The 17,651-nt window shown below is 39.6% G+C and overlaps 1 protein-coding gene across 1 annotated transcript; it reads right to left on the reverse strand.

Annotated features, from left to right (window-relative positions):
• Window positions 1–3,658: 3,658 nt before the first annotated feature.
• LOC118486463 lies at window positions 3,659–4,629 on the reverse strand. The gene is made up of 2 exons (XM_035982937.1): window positions 3,753–4,629; window positions 3,659–3,708 (listed from the first exon to the last, which is right to left on the reverse strand). Exons 1-2 carry the CDS (start codon window positions 4,627–4,629, stop codon window positions 3,659–3,661), a joined length of 927 nt encoding a protein of 308 aa, XP_035838830.1.
• Between the last annotated feature and the right edge of the window lie 13,022 nt (window positions 4,630–17,651).

The raw sequence follows: 17,651 nt of genomic DNA on the forward strand, positions 1-17,651 counted from the left end.
ATACACCAACTATAAAAGGGAAATTAAATCACACTTGTCATATTTTGTTAAGATACCAACTTACTAGATTATCTTTTCCTAGTCTTTTATCTTAACTTATTACTGATATTTAATTTAAAAATATAACCTTAAAATTTTGGGGTGTTACAAGTCCACCCTCCTTAAAGAGGGTTTCGTCCCCGAAACCTGTTTATGTATAAAAATTTATACACGTACCGAAAAGTGTAGGGTAGAGTCGTCTCATTTCCTCTTCCGACTCCCATGTGGTGTCTGATCCTTTTCGGTGTTCCCATTTGACCTTTACTTGACTAATCATCTTGTTTCTCAGGCTTTTTACCTTACGGTCTAAAATCGCAATTGGTCTCACCGCGTAGTTGAGACTGTTATCCACCTCGATGTCGTCATAGTGAATATACGCGGTTTCGTCAGCTAGACATTTCCGGAGATGTGATACATGGAACGTGCTATGTATCCCACTCAACTCTGCAGGCAGTTCGAGGCGGAATGCCACCCTGCTGACCCGCTCGATGATTCTGAAGGGCCCGATAAACCTTGGGCTTAACTTTCCCCTTTTTCTAAACCGAATAATTCCTTTCCATGGTGATACCTTCAACATCACCTTATCACCAACTTGAAACTCAATTGGTCTTCTTCGTTTGTCTGCATACGCCTTTTGTCGATTTTGAGCCGCCCTCAGGTGAGCTCGGACTATGTCAATCTTTTGATTCGTGAGCCCGACTATATCCTTATGCGCAAGTTCATGCGGACCAACCTCACCCCAACATACCGGAGTTCGGCACTTCCTACCGTATAGCATTTCATACGGAGCCATACCGATGCTTGCGTGGTAACTGTTATTATATGAAAATTCAACCAACGGTAGGTGAACATCCCAACTACCCCCGAAGTCAATTATGCATGCCCGTAACATATCTCCCAATGTTTGTATTATTCTTTCACTTTGACCATCCGTTTGAGGATGGTACGCGGTGCTAATGAACAATTTAGTTCCCATTTGTTTTTGGAAATCACACCAAAAATTTGAAGTGAACCGGGTATCCCTATCGGACAGATGGATACCGGCACTCCGTGGCGTGCTATTATCTCATTAGTGTACACTTCCGACATCTTCTCTGACGTATAGGTTTCTCGGATAGGGATGAAATGGGCACTTTTGGTTAGTCTATCCACAATTACCCAAATGGCATCAAAACCACGGCTAGTTCTGGGCAGTTTGGTTAGCAAGTCCATTGTAATTTGTTCCCACTTCCAAACTGGAATATCTAATGGTTGCAACTTGCCGTATGGCTTCTGATGCTCCGCTTTGACTTGTAAACAAGTCAAACACTTCTCCACGCATTTAGCCACATCCCTTTTCATCCCCGGCCACCAATAGTTTTGCTTCAAATCTCTATACATCTTAGTCGCTCCGGGATGGATCGAATAGCGTGACTTATGAGCCTCGTCAAGCAGAAGTCTCTTAACACCACATGTGTTTGGGACCCAAATCCTATCATTCCGGTATTTCATCCCATTACTTCCTTCCGTAAGGTCTTTTACCATCCCTTTTATACGTTCTTTCTTCCAATTTTCTTGCTTTACCGCTTCGGCTTCTCGGATTTGCTCAAGCAAACCTGAAGTTACTACCAACTACATAGACCTTACCCGAATTGGGGCGCATTCATCCTTTCGGCTAAGGGCATCCGCCACCACATTAGCCTTCCCGGGGTGATAGTGGATCTCGCAGTCGTAGTCTTTCACCACTTCTAACCAACGCCTCTGCCTCATGTTTAACTCCTTCTGATCGAAGAAGTACTTCAAACTCTTATGGTTAGTGAAAATGGTACTTTTCACACCATACAAGTAATGCCTCCAGATTTTCAAGGCAAAGACCACGGCCGCCAACTCAAGATCATGGGTCGGGTACTTCTTTTCATGTAGCTTAAGTTGCCTAGAGGCATATGCGATCACCCTTCCCCTTTGCATTAGCACGCACCCAAGGCCTAGGTGTGATGCGTCCGAATACACTACCATATCCTCCGTACCATCCGGTAAAGTCAACACCGGTGCACAGGTTAACTTTTCTTTTAATGTCTGAAATGCCTCTTCTTGATCGCTTCCCCAGACGAACTTCTCATTCTTGCGGGTCAATTTGGTCAACGGCGCTGCAATTTTGGAGAAATCCTGAATGAATCTCTGATAGTAACCTGCCAACCCCAAGAAACTTCTAATTTCGGATGAATTCTTTGGAGGGCTCCATTTTGACACCGCTTCCACCTTTGACGGATCCACCAATATTCCCTCGGCACTTATGACGTGCCCTGGGAATTGCACCTTTCGTAACCAGAAGGCGCATTTTGAGAATTTAGCATATAATCTCTCCCGCCTTAACACCTCCAATACTTCTCGTAAATGGTTAGCATGCTCCGCCTCGTTTCTTGAATAAACGAGGATGTCGTCTATAAAAACAATCACCAATTTATCGAGCATCGGCTTGCAAACCCGGTTCATGAGGTCCATGAAAGCCGCGGGCGCATTCGTTAATCCGTAAGACATCACGAGAAGTTCGAAATGTCCGTATCGTGTTCGGAATGCCGTTTTTGGTACATCATTTTCCTTTACCCTTAATTGGTGGTAACCCGATCCCAAATCGATTTTTGAAAACCAGCTAGCGCCTTGTAATTGATCGAATAAGTCGTCGATTCTCGGAAGTGGGTATCGATTCTTTACCGTGAGTTTGTTTAACTCCCGGTAATCAATACACATCCGCATGCTCCCGTCCTTCTTCTTTACAAATAGCACGGGAGCTCCCCAAGGAGACACGCTAGGCCGGATGAATCCCTTTTCAAGTAAATCTTGTAACTGAGACATTAATTCTTGCAGTTCTGACGGTGCTAATCTATAAGGTGTCTTAGCAACTGGTTTAGCACCCGGGGTCAGCTCAATCCCGAACTCTATTTCGCACTCTGGTGGCATTCCCGGAAGATCCTCGGGAAAGACATCTTCAAATTCACGCACCACAGGTACGTCTTCAATCCTTGGCGTTTCTTTTTCGACGTCACGTACGTAAGTTAAATATGCCTTACACCCGTGTAGTATAAACTTGCGGGCTTCTACCATCGAGCATATCATGGGATTACAAGCCTTCTCCCCATAGATGATGACACGCCTTCCGCTCGGAGACGTTAGGTGTATCTCCTTACGTAAGCATATCACCTTAGCATGGTAGCGGGATAGCCAATCCATTCCGACGACCACTTGAAATTCACCCATGGACATGGGTATTAAATCAATGGAGTATTCCTCGCCATCGATATTCAATTTGCATTCCCGACATACATCACAAACAAGAAAACTTTTGTTATTACCTACTTCTACTTCCATTGGCATAGGTAATTTCGTTAGTGTAAACAAGGGGTTTTGAATAAATCTATGTGAAACAAAAGACTTATTCGCACCTGTATCAAATAAAACACGTGCAAGGATCGAATTTACAGTAAATATACCTGTAACCACGTCGGGTTCCATTTTTGCTTCAGCAGCAGTGATTTGGAACGACCTTGCCTTAGCTTTTGGGGTTTCATCCCTAGAGTCGGCACTCTCTTTCTTTCCCACCAATTCCGGACATTCTGACTTTTTATGACCCGGTTGGTAACATTTATAGCATACCGTTACTTTGTCTGGGCAATTTGCAACCCCATGCCCTATCTTGCCACATGCCACACAAGGTTTGTTCTTGAAGTAGCATTCACCCTTATGAGCGCGTCCACATGTTTTGCAACTCGGAGAACCTCCTTTTGCACTTCCTTTCTTCGAAGATTCAGCTACCTTTGGCTTCTTTGCGGGACTCGGGTTTTCATCCAAGGCCCTTCTCTCACCTCTTTCAACTTGCCTTTTTAGTTCAATCTCGCGTTCCCGTGCCGCATTGATTATATCGGTGAGGATTTCATAATGTGAGGGGGTCATGAACTCCCTATATTCAGCCCTAAGCATGGTGTGATAATAATAAATTTTCTGTTCTTCAGTTTTGACCAAGTCATCACAAAACTTGAGTTTATCCATGAACATCCCCGTAATTTTATCAACGGTTTCACCTTTTTGCCTCAATTGCATGAATTCCTCCTTTATCTTATTTATCACTGCCTTGGGGCTATGATGTTTGAGGAATGGTGCTTTGAAATCTTCCCAAGTCATTGCCCTTATTGCTTCAACACCCCTTTCGTTTCTGAGGTTGTCCCACCAATCCTTGGCTTGGCCTCTAAGTTGGCCAGTTCCATAAGCCACGAAATCACTTTCATCACAATGCGTTCGTTCGAAAACACCCTCAATATCGCTTATCCACCTTTGACAAGCAATTGGATCTACCTCTCCATTGAAAATCGGGGGCTTACACACCATAAACTTGTTGTAAGAACAACCTTTCTTTTCTTTAGCCTTGCCTCTATCACTGGTAAGGTCTTCTCTTAATTCACCAATTCTTTCCTCCATAGTCGAAAGTAAGGTGTTTTGCATTCTTTCCACAAATCTTGGTAGGCTAACTTCGATGGCACTTCCGACTTCCTCGGCAATCTTCTCTTTCAACTCGTCGGTAGTGAGGGATAGAACATTGTCACTAGCACCTCCCGACATCTTCTTACTGAAATGTTAAAATGATTCGATAAATAATCTTGTTCAATCACTCTCATGCCTTTACATGAGACTTCGTACTCATTATTCGGCCAAGTATATAACTTTGCCTTATCATTTATACTAAGTGTACTTCCCGGGTTCGAGTATATCACTATACTCCTCCCATACACAATAAATCGTTACCCTTTTTAATATTTTTAAATTTAATTTGCTTTAAATAAATTCTTACCGGATGTTGATCAAGCCTTGAACCGAACACAATTCTCTTTAACCTTAGCTCTGAGTACCAACTTGTAACACTATCATATAAAATACACAATATTTTTACCGACTAAATAAGAAAGTTCATAATCATTTGAAGACAAACATTAATATTAATCCTAGTTTAGCACATAAGTTTTTAAAACCACCAAAACACTAAAAGGATACATAAGTATTCCTTCTATTACAAAATTATCACTAATGATCATCTAAGACAAAAATTTTCGGAACTACTTCTTGAATGTGTTCGGTTCATAAGCCTAGTGTTGATCATCATCCGCTTGGTTGACTTACTTGAAAGCTGGAAAATTAACAAAATAATAATGTTAGAATCCTTCAAATTTCACATAATTAAGAGTACGCTTAAAACGGATTCGAAATATGAAATTATACAAAGCTTAAAAATTTTGGCTGGGCTCCACCGTAACTTACGGTGGTCACCGTAAGTTACGGTGGTCGCTGGGCACCTGTGGTTCTGCCGTAAATCAGTACAGAATCACCGTAACCATTCACCCTCTACGTAAGTTACGGTGGCTACCGTAACTTACGGTAGCTTCTGCGTATCTTCCTGTTTTGCTGTTTTGACCCGTTTATTCCAGTTTTTGCACTTTTAAGTCATCAAAGCGCAGTACGGGACATTTCTTTGCAACAAGTATGACCCGTATTGGATCCCTTGCTTCAACACACACGCTCCCATTACCGGTTTGCGTGTTAATATTATTCTTCTCATTACCCGACACACGGGTTTAGGGTCTACGGATGAGGTACTTCCGTTACCCGGTTTGTACCCACCATTGTTAACCCGTTTTGGTTTGCCATTATGAAATCCCTCATTTAGGCAACCAAACCAACACCACTCTATATTGTTCATAACTAGTAAACAATCAAAAATGAAAACTAAATTATCAATATTATAGTAGCGTTAACCACGTACCTCAAAGCTTTCCCTTTAAACGAGCGTCCGCACCGGCTTGACTTCCCGACGCCTCGCTCGTGTTGCCTAAAACATACAAGCCAATTACCATTAGAACCATTCGGCTCATGACTAAAGCTTGTTACTTTACCAACACCACAATTTGTGTCGATCAATGTCTTTTAGGCATTTTATCAAGCATCTTATGTGCATGATTTCTTACAACTCATAATTAAGTTTAACATTTATCATTTAGCCATGATAAACATCAATTTAGGCAATTTCACATAATTTTCACATCAATAAATTCTGAACCTATTTCATTGAACTTGAATTACACTAGGATAACATCATAATCCTAGTTTCACATACTATTCTACAAAATCCTCATATCACCTCTAATGGTGATTATGAACTTTACAAGAATTAGGCCAAATCTCAACAAGTAATCGACTAGGGTTCATCCCTATACACTATTTCAATCAAAACAACTATCATGCATGCTCAGATTTGAATCTCATGAATTTATCTAAAATTTAAGGTAGAACCAAATCATGAAATTTTGCATACCTTACGATCCCTTAGTCAAGGTGATCACAAATCTATATTTCGATTTCAATTCGGACTTGATTCGAACCTTCAATTGATGAATTTTGTGAATGTTAGGGTTTGAGGGGAAGTCCCCTTGTTGCCTGCGTTCTGGTCGATCAAACACACACTTAGGTGTGTGTTTGGTGTGTTATTTTACTAGTTAATTAAGTTGAGTTTCAAAATTGACAAGTTTGGTCCCTTGACTATACACCAACTATAAAAGGGAAATTAAATCACACTTGTCATATTTTGTTAAGATACCAACTTACTAGATTATCTTTTCCTAGTCTTTTATCTTAACTTATTACTGATATTTAATTTAAAAATATAACCTTAAAATTTTGGGGTGTTACAAGTTTGTTACATGATATTTTCATACAAATATTTGTTACATACACAACGACTTCTTGGGACGACAAGCGATCTTAACGATATATTTATATATTTTGATATAAATATTTATTTACTTTCAAATATCTCGAGAATCGAGTCTTTTCAAGACTTGTTAGATATTATCAACGATAAGCGATACTTATCAAATATGACCTAATCGTTTCCATTGACTTAACAACTTAATTGTCGAATCGTTCGGTCAATGATTCGGTAGAGCTCGATGACACGTAGTTTAGTTACTGCGTTTATTTAGAAACTTATAAGATATTCCGTGTTAGGAATATTGTAGAATGCACGCTAGCGAATCTCGTCTTGGAAACGACATCACGAAGTCGTATTTAGCTAGCTTTGCACAAGACAATTCAGGTGAGTTCATAACCCCACCTTTTTACGGTTTTACATTCTTGTAAATGTTTCCGGGGTGGAAAGACATGCAAGTTTTGCAAAAATAAACAACTTTGCGATGAACGAAAACTCATATTTTTAAGACATGTTACGAACGGATTTCGAGGAACTCAAATGGTTTACGAATAAATCATATTAAATATACCGGTTTTTCAAACAAATGCGTATTATCGAAAAGTGAATGATTATCATGACTAGGGATGGGATCGTCTAGTTATAATAAGGGGGATGGGTTGGCCTGCGTTTGAGAAATGGGACACCCAGGGAGTAAATGTTACAAAAGGATTACATACAATTACAATTGGTATGGTTAGCTAAGGAAGGGTACACTTAGATCATGTGAAGGGTGGGTACAACACTTAAGGCCATTAATCCTCGTCGTAGGACCGAGGGACATGAGTGATAGATCTATTTGGGTGTAGCGAGCCCACACCCATGGGGATCAGGGTGGCCCATAGTGGTGACTATGTCTTCCAGCCGGAAGCCCGATACAAATTTGCTAGGTTTGAGTTTTCCTGCATCACTTCACACATACCATTGGCTTTGCAAACCATTGGTGATCTCTGTTTCTTCCTTGTTGCTTTCATACCGGGGTTTTACAAATTACATACCATGTTTTATACAAATTCAAGGCATAGGATTATGCGGGCATGAAGTCAAAGTCAGGGTGGGCATTGACGGTTATACAAACTTTACAAAGACAGGAGTTTACAAATATATGATTTTACGAACATAATGCGTTACAAATACAAAGTTTCCATATAACTTGACAAGAAAACGATTTCTAAATTGGTTTTCTCAATAATATTTCACAAACCGGTTATCAAAAAGATTTATTTCGAATCTTTTACAAACAAACTATGAACTCGCTCAACTTTATGTTGATTTTTCGCATGTTTCTTTCTCAGGTTACTTTTCAAAGTTGTGGCACAGTTGGAATAGGAGAACCATTGAGGATTCGAGTACTTAGTGGGCGTTCAATTTTCTAGAAGTCTTGGCTTATTTACTTCCGCTGTGCAATGAAGATACCAGTCCAGTCACGCCAGCTCTGATAATTTCGGGGTGTGACAGATTGGTATCAGAGCTATAGGTTACAGCGAATAGGGTTTTCTGTAGGAATACCTAGGCTCTAACCTCAATTTTCTCTGGGACTCAGACTATTGAGAGTTTGAATACGTACAGAACGCCTAAGACTTGAATATGGTCTCCAACCGTTGCTGAAAAACAATGTGTCAAAATTTTGTTTACCAACATACGCTAAAGTGGTGTTTTACACGTGGTACACAAAACTCTGAGAGATTGGGGAGTTAGTCGGAGAGACTAGCTGGGGCTGTCTGAGAGACTGGGTAGTTTGAGAGACTAGTTGGGACAGTTTGAGAGACTAGGGAGTTTAGTTTGAGAAACTGGGGAGTTCAGTCTGAGAGAGTGGGTGTTTCAGTCTGAGAGACTGGGTGTTTCAGTATGAGAGACTGGGTGTTTCAGTCTCAGAGACTGGGTGTTTAGTCTAGGAGGCTAGGTAGTTTAGTCTAGGAGACTGGGTGTTTAGTCTGGGAGACTGGTTGGTTTAGTCTGGGAGACCGGTGGGTTAGTCTGGGAGACTAGGAAGGATAGAAAGTTTCATGAAAAATAATCTGAATACATGATTACATGATAAATTACATTTGTTTGCATACACTAAGTGTTAGTGATTACTATGGATGTACATGCTATGACTATTATGTATCGACACACATGTCGCCTTCCTCAGAGGACAAGTTGTTAGATGATTGACGACCCTATGGCTACCGCCACATATAATGAGACTGCACCTGCGCCGGGGATATTTGCGTCAGACACTGAGAATGATCCTGATATGATGACCGAGGCAAGGCCTTTGAAAATAAATGATGGCGCAATTCGACGATGCTAGATTCCTTTCAGCAGGAGAACTATCAATCAGGAAGCGGCGGTTTGGCACGCGGTCCAGCAACAACACGAATCAATCCAAGGAGAAGATGTATGTCTCCGCATCCCCCTATTTCAGTTAACGACAAATAGGCTATGTTCGACATTCCATGGTAATGTCAACTAACAACCGGTCATCACATGAAACCCCAGGTAAAGTCCTTAAATTTCTTTTATTGAAATTCCGACTTTTGCATCTAGTGAGTAGATTTTCACATTTCTACTCCTCTTAATGGTCATTGTATCACGATCATTACTTTCATTTTAGCGAACACTAATTGCTTCATTTCTTGAAAATTTATATGTTACGCATGCATCGTTTGTTACGCATGTGGTTTCGTTGCGAATAAGCGTTTCATCAAAGTTCAAATATTATTTCGCTAAATCTAATTATCGAATTGTGATTCGAATGACCCGCATTATTGTAACTGTTGGCTCCTTTGTTATCCAGTCAACACGTTTTCTTGAAATTCATTCTCTTTTCAAGATACATACATGGTTTTTCGTTGTGACCATGCAAAAAGATTCTTGTCGATACATGTATTTATTGTCGGCTTGCGCCGAAATCAAATTCAATTGTTTGAACTTGTCCATTACACATATTCAATTCAGGACATCATATGATGTATTGGGAGCATCATATTCAAAATTCATTTTAACAAGTGTTTCATTTGTTCTGAGTCGAAGTAAACTTGTTTGGCATTCGACTCCATTAAGTCATTTGTTGATTTCGACACCTTGTGGCGGTGTTTTCACTTATTTGAAGCTTGCGCTAGTCTTGTTTACACATATCATACACGGATTTAAATTATTTATTTATTGATTTGTTTTAAATCCGCATTGAATTATCATATTAAAGCAGTCTTAACACAATCGTGTGTTAAGACAATGGTACACAAATTCATTTTTTTATATATTTCGGTGTACCTCTTAACGGTTCTTTCAACATAGATCGAAAGTTTTGCGATATTCATTGCTTCTTCATCTTCGATCGAAAACATTATTTCTTTGATGGTCCATTTTCAATTGAAAATCTTTTGATGTTTGTTGGAACAAACATTCATGTTTACTTCATTGCACTTTCATTTGACTTCAAACACGGTGAAATTGTCAGATCACCGCTATCATTGAATTATTTAAATCGATACGACACCTTGTGGTGTCGGTGTAAACTTGTAGCTTGGGCTAATCAAGATCGAGCGTTTCACACAAAACACAAGTGGTACTTGTTCGATTACCGCTATATTTGAATTGTTTCATTCATTACGACACCTTGTGGCGTCGATATAACTTGCAGCTTGTGCTGATCACGATCGAGCATTTCATGCAAACTAGTACATTTGAGATTGTTGATTCTAAGTTCATCCAGTGGATGTTGTTGCCTTTAGAACTCATTTACTTATTGTGAACGTTCACATGGAATTCGATTGGTCGAAGTTCCTGTTCATTGTTGGATCCCTGTTAACTTAGTCACATTAGTGACTGTACCTATACGTCTTGTTTTCTTTGACATCATTTTTTGAAACACATTTCTTTTAAACCATTGGGTTCTTATTGTTAAGGAATGTCATTAAATTCACATGATTCGAATAAGTCTTGTTTCGATTACGCGGTCATTCACTTTGTTATTATTCGGACTTACATGCGAACAACACAATTTGATGAGATAACACAGTCTAAATTTCGAGGACGAAATTTCTGTAACAGGGGGAGAATGTGACAACCGGTGATTTACGGCTCCTAATTACATAATTTACAGGTGATTAACGCGATAATAAATAGTGTTTACAGCGCAAATTAACTTAATTAGGCCTTTGGAGTGCCCAGGAACGTTTATTCAACTGTACAGTGCACGCATGGTGATTTACGGGAAACCTGCTGAATATTACGCGACTACGACGAATACCGTCATTATTTTTACACAAAATATTATTTTACTAGGCTACGGTGATTTCGGTTTTAAAAACGTGTCTCGTATAAATTACGGGCCACTTACACATGAAATGGGCTTGTGGGCCCTGGGCCCAAGCCCAAAACCCACAAGCCTAAACCTACACATAATATATTAAATCTTATCAAGATCTTAAAGATCTACTAAGAATCTCTATAAAATCTAGGCTAAATCTATACAAGATTTACATAGATTTATAAAATCTCCACAAATCTTATTAATCTACACAAGATATTACAAGATCTCATCAAACATCTTTATAAAAGGGTCATGGCGCATACATTCTACACACACAAAAAAAATGCCTTCCTCCTCTATCTTTTTGTCTGCATATCCTTCTCAATATATTCAAGAACAAAGCCAAACATCCTCTCTCGGTTATACTCATAGACACAGCACAAATTGAAATCTACTACCTTATCTCCCTCACATACACATCCTGCCACCAACCTCATCCCTTACCCTCTCCCTTTCCCTTCTCGGCGAAGACCAGGCCGGCGGAGCTCCGGCTGGTCAGGCAGTCCGGCGACAACCACAGGGAACCGGCGGCTGTCGGTGGTTCTCTCCGACGAGCGAGACCCCCCCTCCGATCTGCTTATTTCTGACACCCCACACCCCATATCTTTATACCCCCTTCGATCGATAAAACGGAAGACCACCACCATCGTCCGGTGGTGGTGCGGTGACGAAGACAGAGACGGGAGAGAGAGAGAGACTGAGAAGAGAGAAAGAGATGTGGCGGAGAGGCAGCGGCGCCGCCGCTCTCGGCGACGGCGGTGGTGGTGACGGTTTTCTTTCCCGGTAAGCCAAGAGTTTCATTTCTCTGTCCAACTCAGATTCTGATTTTGATTTGGTTTTTGGTTCAAGCTTCTCGGGTCAGCAGGTTCGGGTCAGGCATTGTCAACGGCTCGGTCAATTATGGTTAACGACTTCGGTTTGAAGTTTTGGTTCAGATGGGTTCGGGTCAGCAGTTTTGGCGAGTCCGGTTGAGTCAGATTGGTCAGCTTCAGAAGCAGTTCGGGTCAACTCGGTTAACTCGGCGAGTCAGACCTGGTCAACTCAGTTAGCCCTGGTCAACACAGCGAGTTGACTCAGTCAACTCAACCGGTCAACTCAGTTGACTCGGTCAACTCAGTCAATGTTCGACGCGAAGATGGGTAAAGTCTAACGACACGTTTAATATATACGTTTTTATATATATTTTTAATCTTACGTTATATCGAGCTCAAACGAACGGATTGGTATTTAGTTTATATTACGTCGCCTTTCCAAGAGTTATTTATATTGATTATTGAACATTGGTTAAATTTTGAAATTATAACGACAACCTACGTTGTCGGGGGCGTCCAAAAACAGAGGAAACTCTGCCCGTTTTTCGAGAAAATCTGTAAAATAAAACTAACGTGTTCTATTATAAAATGGGAACTAAAGGATTCGAATAAATTTTATAAACCGGATACGAAGCATACTCAATCTCGACGATTCTTTTATAAAGGTGAATGTAGACTACATCGGACATCAACACATTTCGGATTCTTTTGTTGAAATTAATATAGCTATTATATTACTTTAAACTTGAAAGTTCGACAAGTCTTTATAAAATCAATGTAATGATTTATATCGTTTCAAATGTCGACTAATACGACTTCTTTTCATAAAAATAAATACATTGTATATTTATTTCAACAAACAAACGACACGACAATTGTTTACTAAAATAAATATAGTGTATATATTTGTTTGAAATATTAAACGACACGAATTCGTTTTATAAAAATAAATATAGCTTATATATTTATTTTAAACATCGTACCTCACGAGCTCTTTTATAAAATACATATAGTTTATCTATTCCTTACAAACGTTCAACAACTCGATCATACTTTTGTAAAATAAATATAACTTTTTTTTATTTCAAAACGCCTAAATGGCACACTATAAATCATATATATCGAGTACGAGTTTGTTACATGATATTTTCATACAAATATTTGTTACATACACAAGGACTTCTCGGGACGACAAGCGATCTTAACGATATATTTATATATTTTGATATAAATATGTATTTACTTTCAAATATCTCAAGAATCGACTGTTTTCAAGACTTGTTAGTTATTATCAACGATAAGCGATACTTATCAAATATGACCTAATCGTTTCCATTGACTTAACAACTTAACTGTCGAATCGTTCGGTCAACGATTCGGTAGAGCTCGATGGCACGTAGTTTAGTTCTTGCGTTTATTTAGAAACTTATAAGATATTCCGTGTTAGGAATATTGTAGAATGCACGCTAGCGAATCTCGTCTTGGAAACGACATCGCGAAGTCGTATTTAGCTAGCTTTGCACAAGACAATTCAAGTGAGTTCATAACCCCACCTTTTTACGGTTTTACATTCTTGTAAATGTTTTCGGGGTGGAAAGACATGCAAGTTTTGCAAAAATAAACAACTTTGCGATGAACGAAAATTCATATTTTTAAGACATGTTACAAAGGATTTCGAGGAACTCAAATGGTTTACGAATAAACCATATTAAATATACCTGTTTGTCAAACAAATGCGTATTATCGAAAAGTGAATGATTTTCATGACTAGGGATGGGATCGTCTAGTTATAATAAGGGGGCTGGGTTGGTCTGCGTTTGAGAAACGGGACACCTAGGGAGTAAATGTTACAAAAGGATTACATACAATTACCATTGGTATGGTTAGCTAAGGAAGGGTACACTTAGATCATGTGAAGGGTGGGTACAACACTTAAGGCCATTAATCCTCGTCGTAGGACCGAGGGACATGAGTGATAGATCTATTTGGGTGTAGCGAGCCCACACCCATGGGGACCAGGGTGCCCCATAGTGGTGACTATGTCTTCCAGCCGGAAGCCCGGTACAAATTTGCTAGGTTTGAGTTTTCCTGCATCACTTCACACATACCATTGGCTTTGCAAACCATTGGTGATCTCTTTTTTTTCCTTGTTGCTTTCGTACTGGGGTTTTACAAATTACATACCATGTTTTATACAAATTCAAGGCATAGGATTATGCGGGCATGAAGTCAAAGTCAGGGTGGGCATTGACGGTTATACAAATTGACGGTTATACAAACTTTACAAAGACAGGAGTTTAGCGTTACAAATACAAAGTGTCCATATAACTTGACAAGAAAACAATTTCTAAATTCGTTTTCTCAATAATATTTCACAAACTGGTTATCAAAAAGATTTATTTCGAATCTTTTACAAACAAACTATGAACTCGCTCAACTTTATGTTGATTTTTCGCATGTTTCTTTCTCAGGTTACTTTTCAAAGTTATGGCACGGTTGGAATAGGAGAACCATTGAGGATTCGAGTACTTAGTGGGCGTTCAATTTTCTAGAAGTCTTGGCTTATTTGCTTCCGCTGTGCAATGAAGATACCAGTCCAGTCACGCCAGCTCTGATAATTTCGGGGTGTGACAGTCTTAATCGAAGTCACTTTGATGAAAGATCTTTGTATAAAATCACTCGAGTCTTGAGATATAGTCAATTAGATTGACTCTCAACAACAAGACATTCACGTATGCCTATAGTGATATATACATTTACGTTGTTGTTTCATTAATACCATGTATTGGGATACTCTCTCAAATTGAGGACCAAGCCTCCACATAGTTTAAACAACATTGATGGTGGTAGAAGCATCTACAACTCCATCACTATTGTAGATTTCCATTATAAATTTGCTAAATTTATGAAAATCATTTACAATAATAACATATATTTCTTTCATATGTTATATTCTTTGAAAACTTACACGTGCATTTCCATGTTGATGCTCTCAACATTAGATGACATATCTCGTTTACGTGCATTTCATCTCAAACCATTCACCACGTTTCTTACGACGCCGTTATGCATTTGATGTTTGATTTGTGACTTATTACATAAGTCATGATCACAACCCGCTCGTTGTGTTTGTGTAAATTACTTTTTACACTTTGTATCAAAATGTATATCCTTTTGACAAATTATTAGTAGTCCAAAATAAATATTTATCTTTTATTATATTTTAATCCATTTGTTTATGTAAAATAAACCCAGACGGAAGTCCACCATTTTAAATAAAATAAAAAGAGAACATATATAATAACGGATACACCATTATTCCTAAGGTCAAAGATCCTATTTCTCTCAACAATTATAGACTTATCAATTTGGTTGGAGTTATCAGCAAAGCCCCTTCGCAAGTCCTAGCTAACAGAATGAGGAAGGTGATGGATGGCATTATTTCGGTCTCTCAATCCGCTTTTCTAACAGGTAGGTTTATTTTGGATGGCCCTCTCATCATTAATGAGCTAATCTCTTGGATCAAAAAGAAGAAATCGAAGGCTTTCTTCCTTAAGATTGACTTTGAAAAGGCTTACGGCAACGTTAGCTGGAAATTCGTAGTCAACATTCTTCATCAAATGGGATTTCCGAGTAAATGGTGTAGTTGGATCCTAGGTATTCTCAAGTCAGCCAGATCGTCAGTTTTGGTAAACGGGGCCCCTACCTTTCAATTTAAGTGTGAAAAAGGAATGAGGCAAGGTGACCCCCTTTCTTCATTCCTATTCCTAGTGGTAATGGAGGCTCTATCCTGCATGTTCAACTTAGCTAGGGAAGCGGGGGCTGTTAAGGGGATCTCCACTCCATATTAATGGTCCTACCATTACCCACTTGCTTTATGCAGACGACGCCTTAGTCGCAGGGGAATGGTCTAAGGAAGAGGTGGTGAACGTGGTGAGAATTCTTCGATGTTTCTATGTTTGTTCGGGCCTTAAAATTAATCTAGAGAAGTCCAATTTATATGGCATTGGAGTAGGTTCGGAGGATATAGGTGTTATGGCTAATGAGGTTGGATGTAAGCCGATGTTCCTCCCTTTAAGTATCTAGGTCTCGTTGTGGGAGCTAATATGAACCGGATCAGTAACTGGCAACCGGTTTACGACACTTTCAGAAATCAGTTAGACAAGTGGAAGTCCCACCTTTTGTCGATTGGGGGTAGAGTCATCATTATCAAATCGGTTATGGAAAGTTTACCGACATATTACTTCTCGCTTTATAAAGCCTCGAAGAAAGTGATTATGGACCTGGAAGCTATGATTAAAAGGTTCATGTGGGGAGGCACAACAAGGGAGAATAAAATGCATTGGGTGGCATGGGACCGAGTATCGCGTCACAAAAAAGAGGGAGGTCTCGGTTTAAATAAGCTTAGCGAGGTTAATACTTCTCTTTTGATCAAATGGGGTTGGTGATTCAAGACGAAGATGAACAACCTTTGGAGGAAAGTCATAGATTCTATACACTTTTCAAGGGTGGGTGGGAGTATATTCCATTTAAAAAAACATTGTCTGGGAAAGTGGAACAAAATAGCTAAAATTTGCATTCAAACTAAGGTTGGAGCGCGTCCCATTCGAAACTTTTTTAAAGGAGTTATCGGTAACGGCAAGGAGGTAAGCTTTTGGCTCGATCCGTGGATCTCTAACGATCCTCTTAATGAGTTATATCCTGATCTGTTCAGCTTAGAGTCCAATAAAAAATGTAAGGTGGAAGATAGGATCTCGATCAATGAGGATGGGTCTGATCTGACGTGGGAATGGAGGGCTCCGATTTCAAATGTGGAAAATTGGAACAGCTTGCAACAGTTGTCGCAGTTGCTGGATTCTATGCGGCTGTCGGAAACACCCGATAGGTGGGAATGGATGGCTGGTTCGTCTGGAGCTTTTTCGGTGAAAGAAGCAAAACGCCTCTTATATTCCGATCTCGATGCAGTCAACGGTTATATTATGGAGTGGTGCCAATGGACTCCAGCAAAATGTAACATTCATGCTTGGCGTATGGAGATGGACAAGATCCCGACTGGTGTCACGCTAAGGAGAAGGAATATCCAAATCGAAGATCCTTTGTGTCCTTTTTGCAGGTCAGAAGACGAAACCTCGGAGCATATTTTTATTTCATGTATCATTGCCTCGACTGTTTGGAATGGAGTTAGCTCGTGGTGCAAAATTCCTAACATTTTCGCTTTCTCGATTAAAGATCTTCTAGAATATCACTCGGTTCTAAGGGTTTCGGAAATAAAGAAGGTAGCGGTCAAAGGCATCATCATTATCGTGTGTGTTGGAGTTTATGGCGGGCCAGGAACAACCTTAAATTCTCTAACAAGCCGGTTAAAATTGATTCTATTATGAGTGAGGTTAAAGCTTTAAGTTTTCTATGGTTTTCGAATAGATCGAAGTTCAAAGGGATAGAGTGGAGAGATTGGTGCACATTTGTAAATATGTAATTTTTGTTGCTGTTTCTTTTAGCCGTCCCGGTTTGGGTCGGTAGCATGGGCGGACCTACTTTATGGGGTGGGTGGGCGGCCGCACCCCTTGAATAAAAAAAAAAAAATATTTAGTGGTATTTTTCGTGAAAAATCTCAACCGCACCCCTTGGAAATTTTCGTCCGCACCCCTTAGAAAAAAAATGTTAGGAATTTATATAAAAAAAATTGTGAACACAGATTGAAACCCGATCAAATTATGTAGCAAGTTAGCCTACT

This window comes from Helianthus annuus, chromosome 14 (genome assembly GCF_002127325.2).
Source record: "Helianthus annuus cultivar XRQ/B chromosome 14, HanXRQr2.0-SUNRISE, whole genome shotgun sequence".
Classification (NCBI taxonomy): domain Eukaryota; kingdom Viridiplantae; phylum Streptophyta; class Magnoliopsida; order Asterales; family Asteraceae; genus Helianthus; species Helianthus annuus.

Coding starts and splice junctions, on each gene's coding strand:
- LOC118486463 (XM_035982937.1), bottom strand. CDS start 4,629: ATGTCGGGAGGTGCTAGTGACAATGTTCTATCCCTCACTACCGACGAG. Junction 3,709..3,752: donor ATGTGGACGCGCTCATAAGG/GTGAATGCTACT, acceptor GCATGTGGCAAG/ATAGGGCATGGGGTTGCAAA.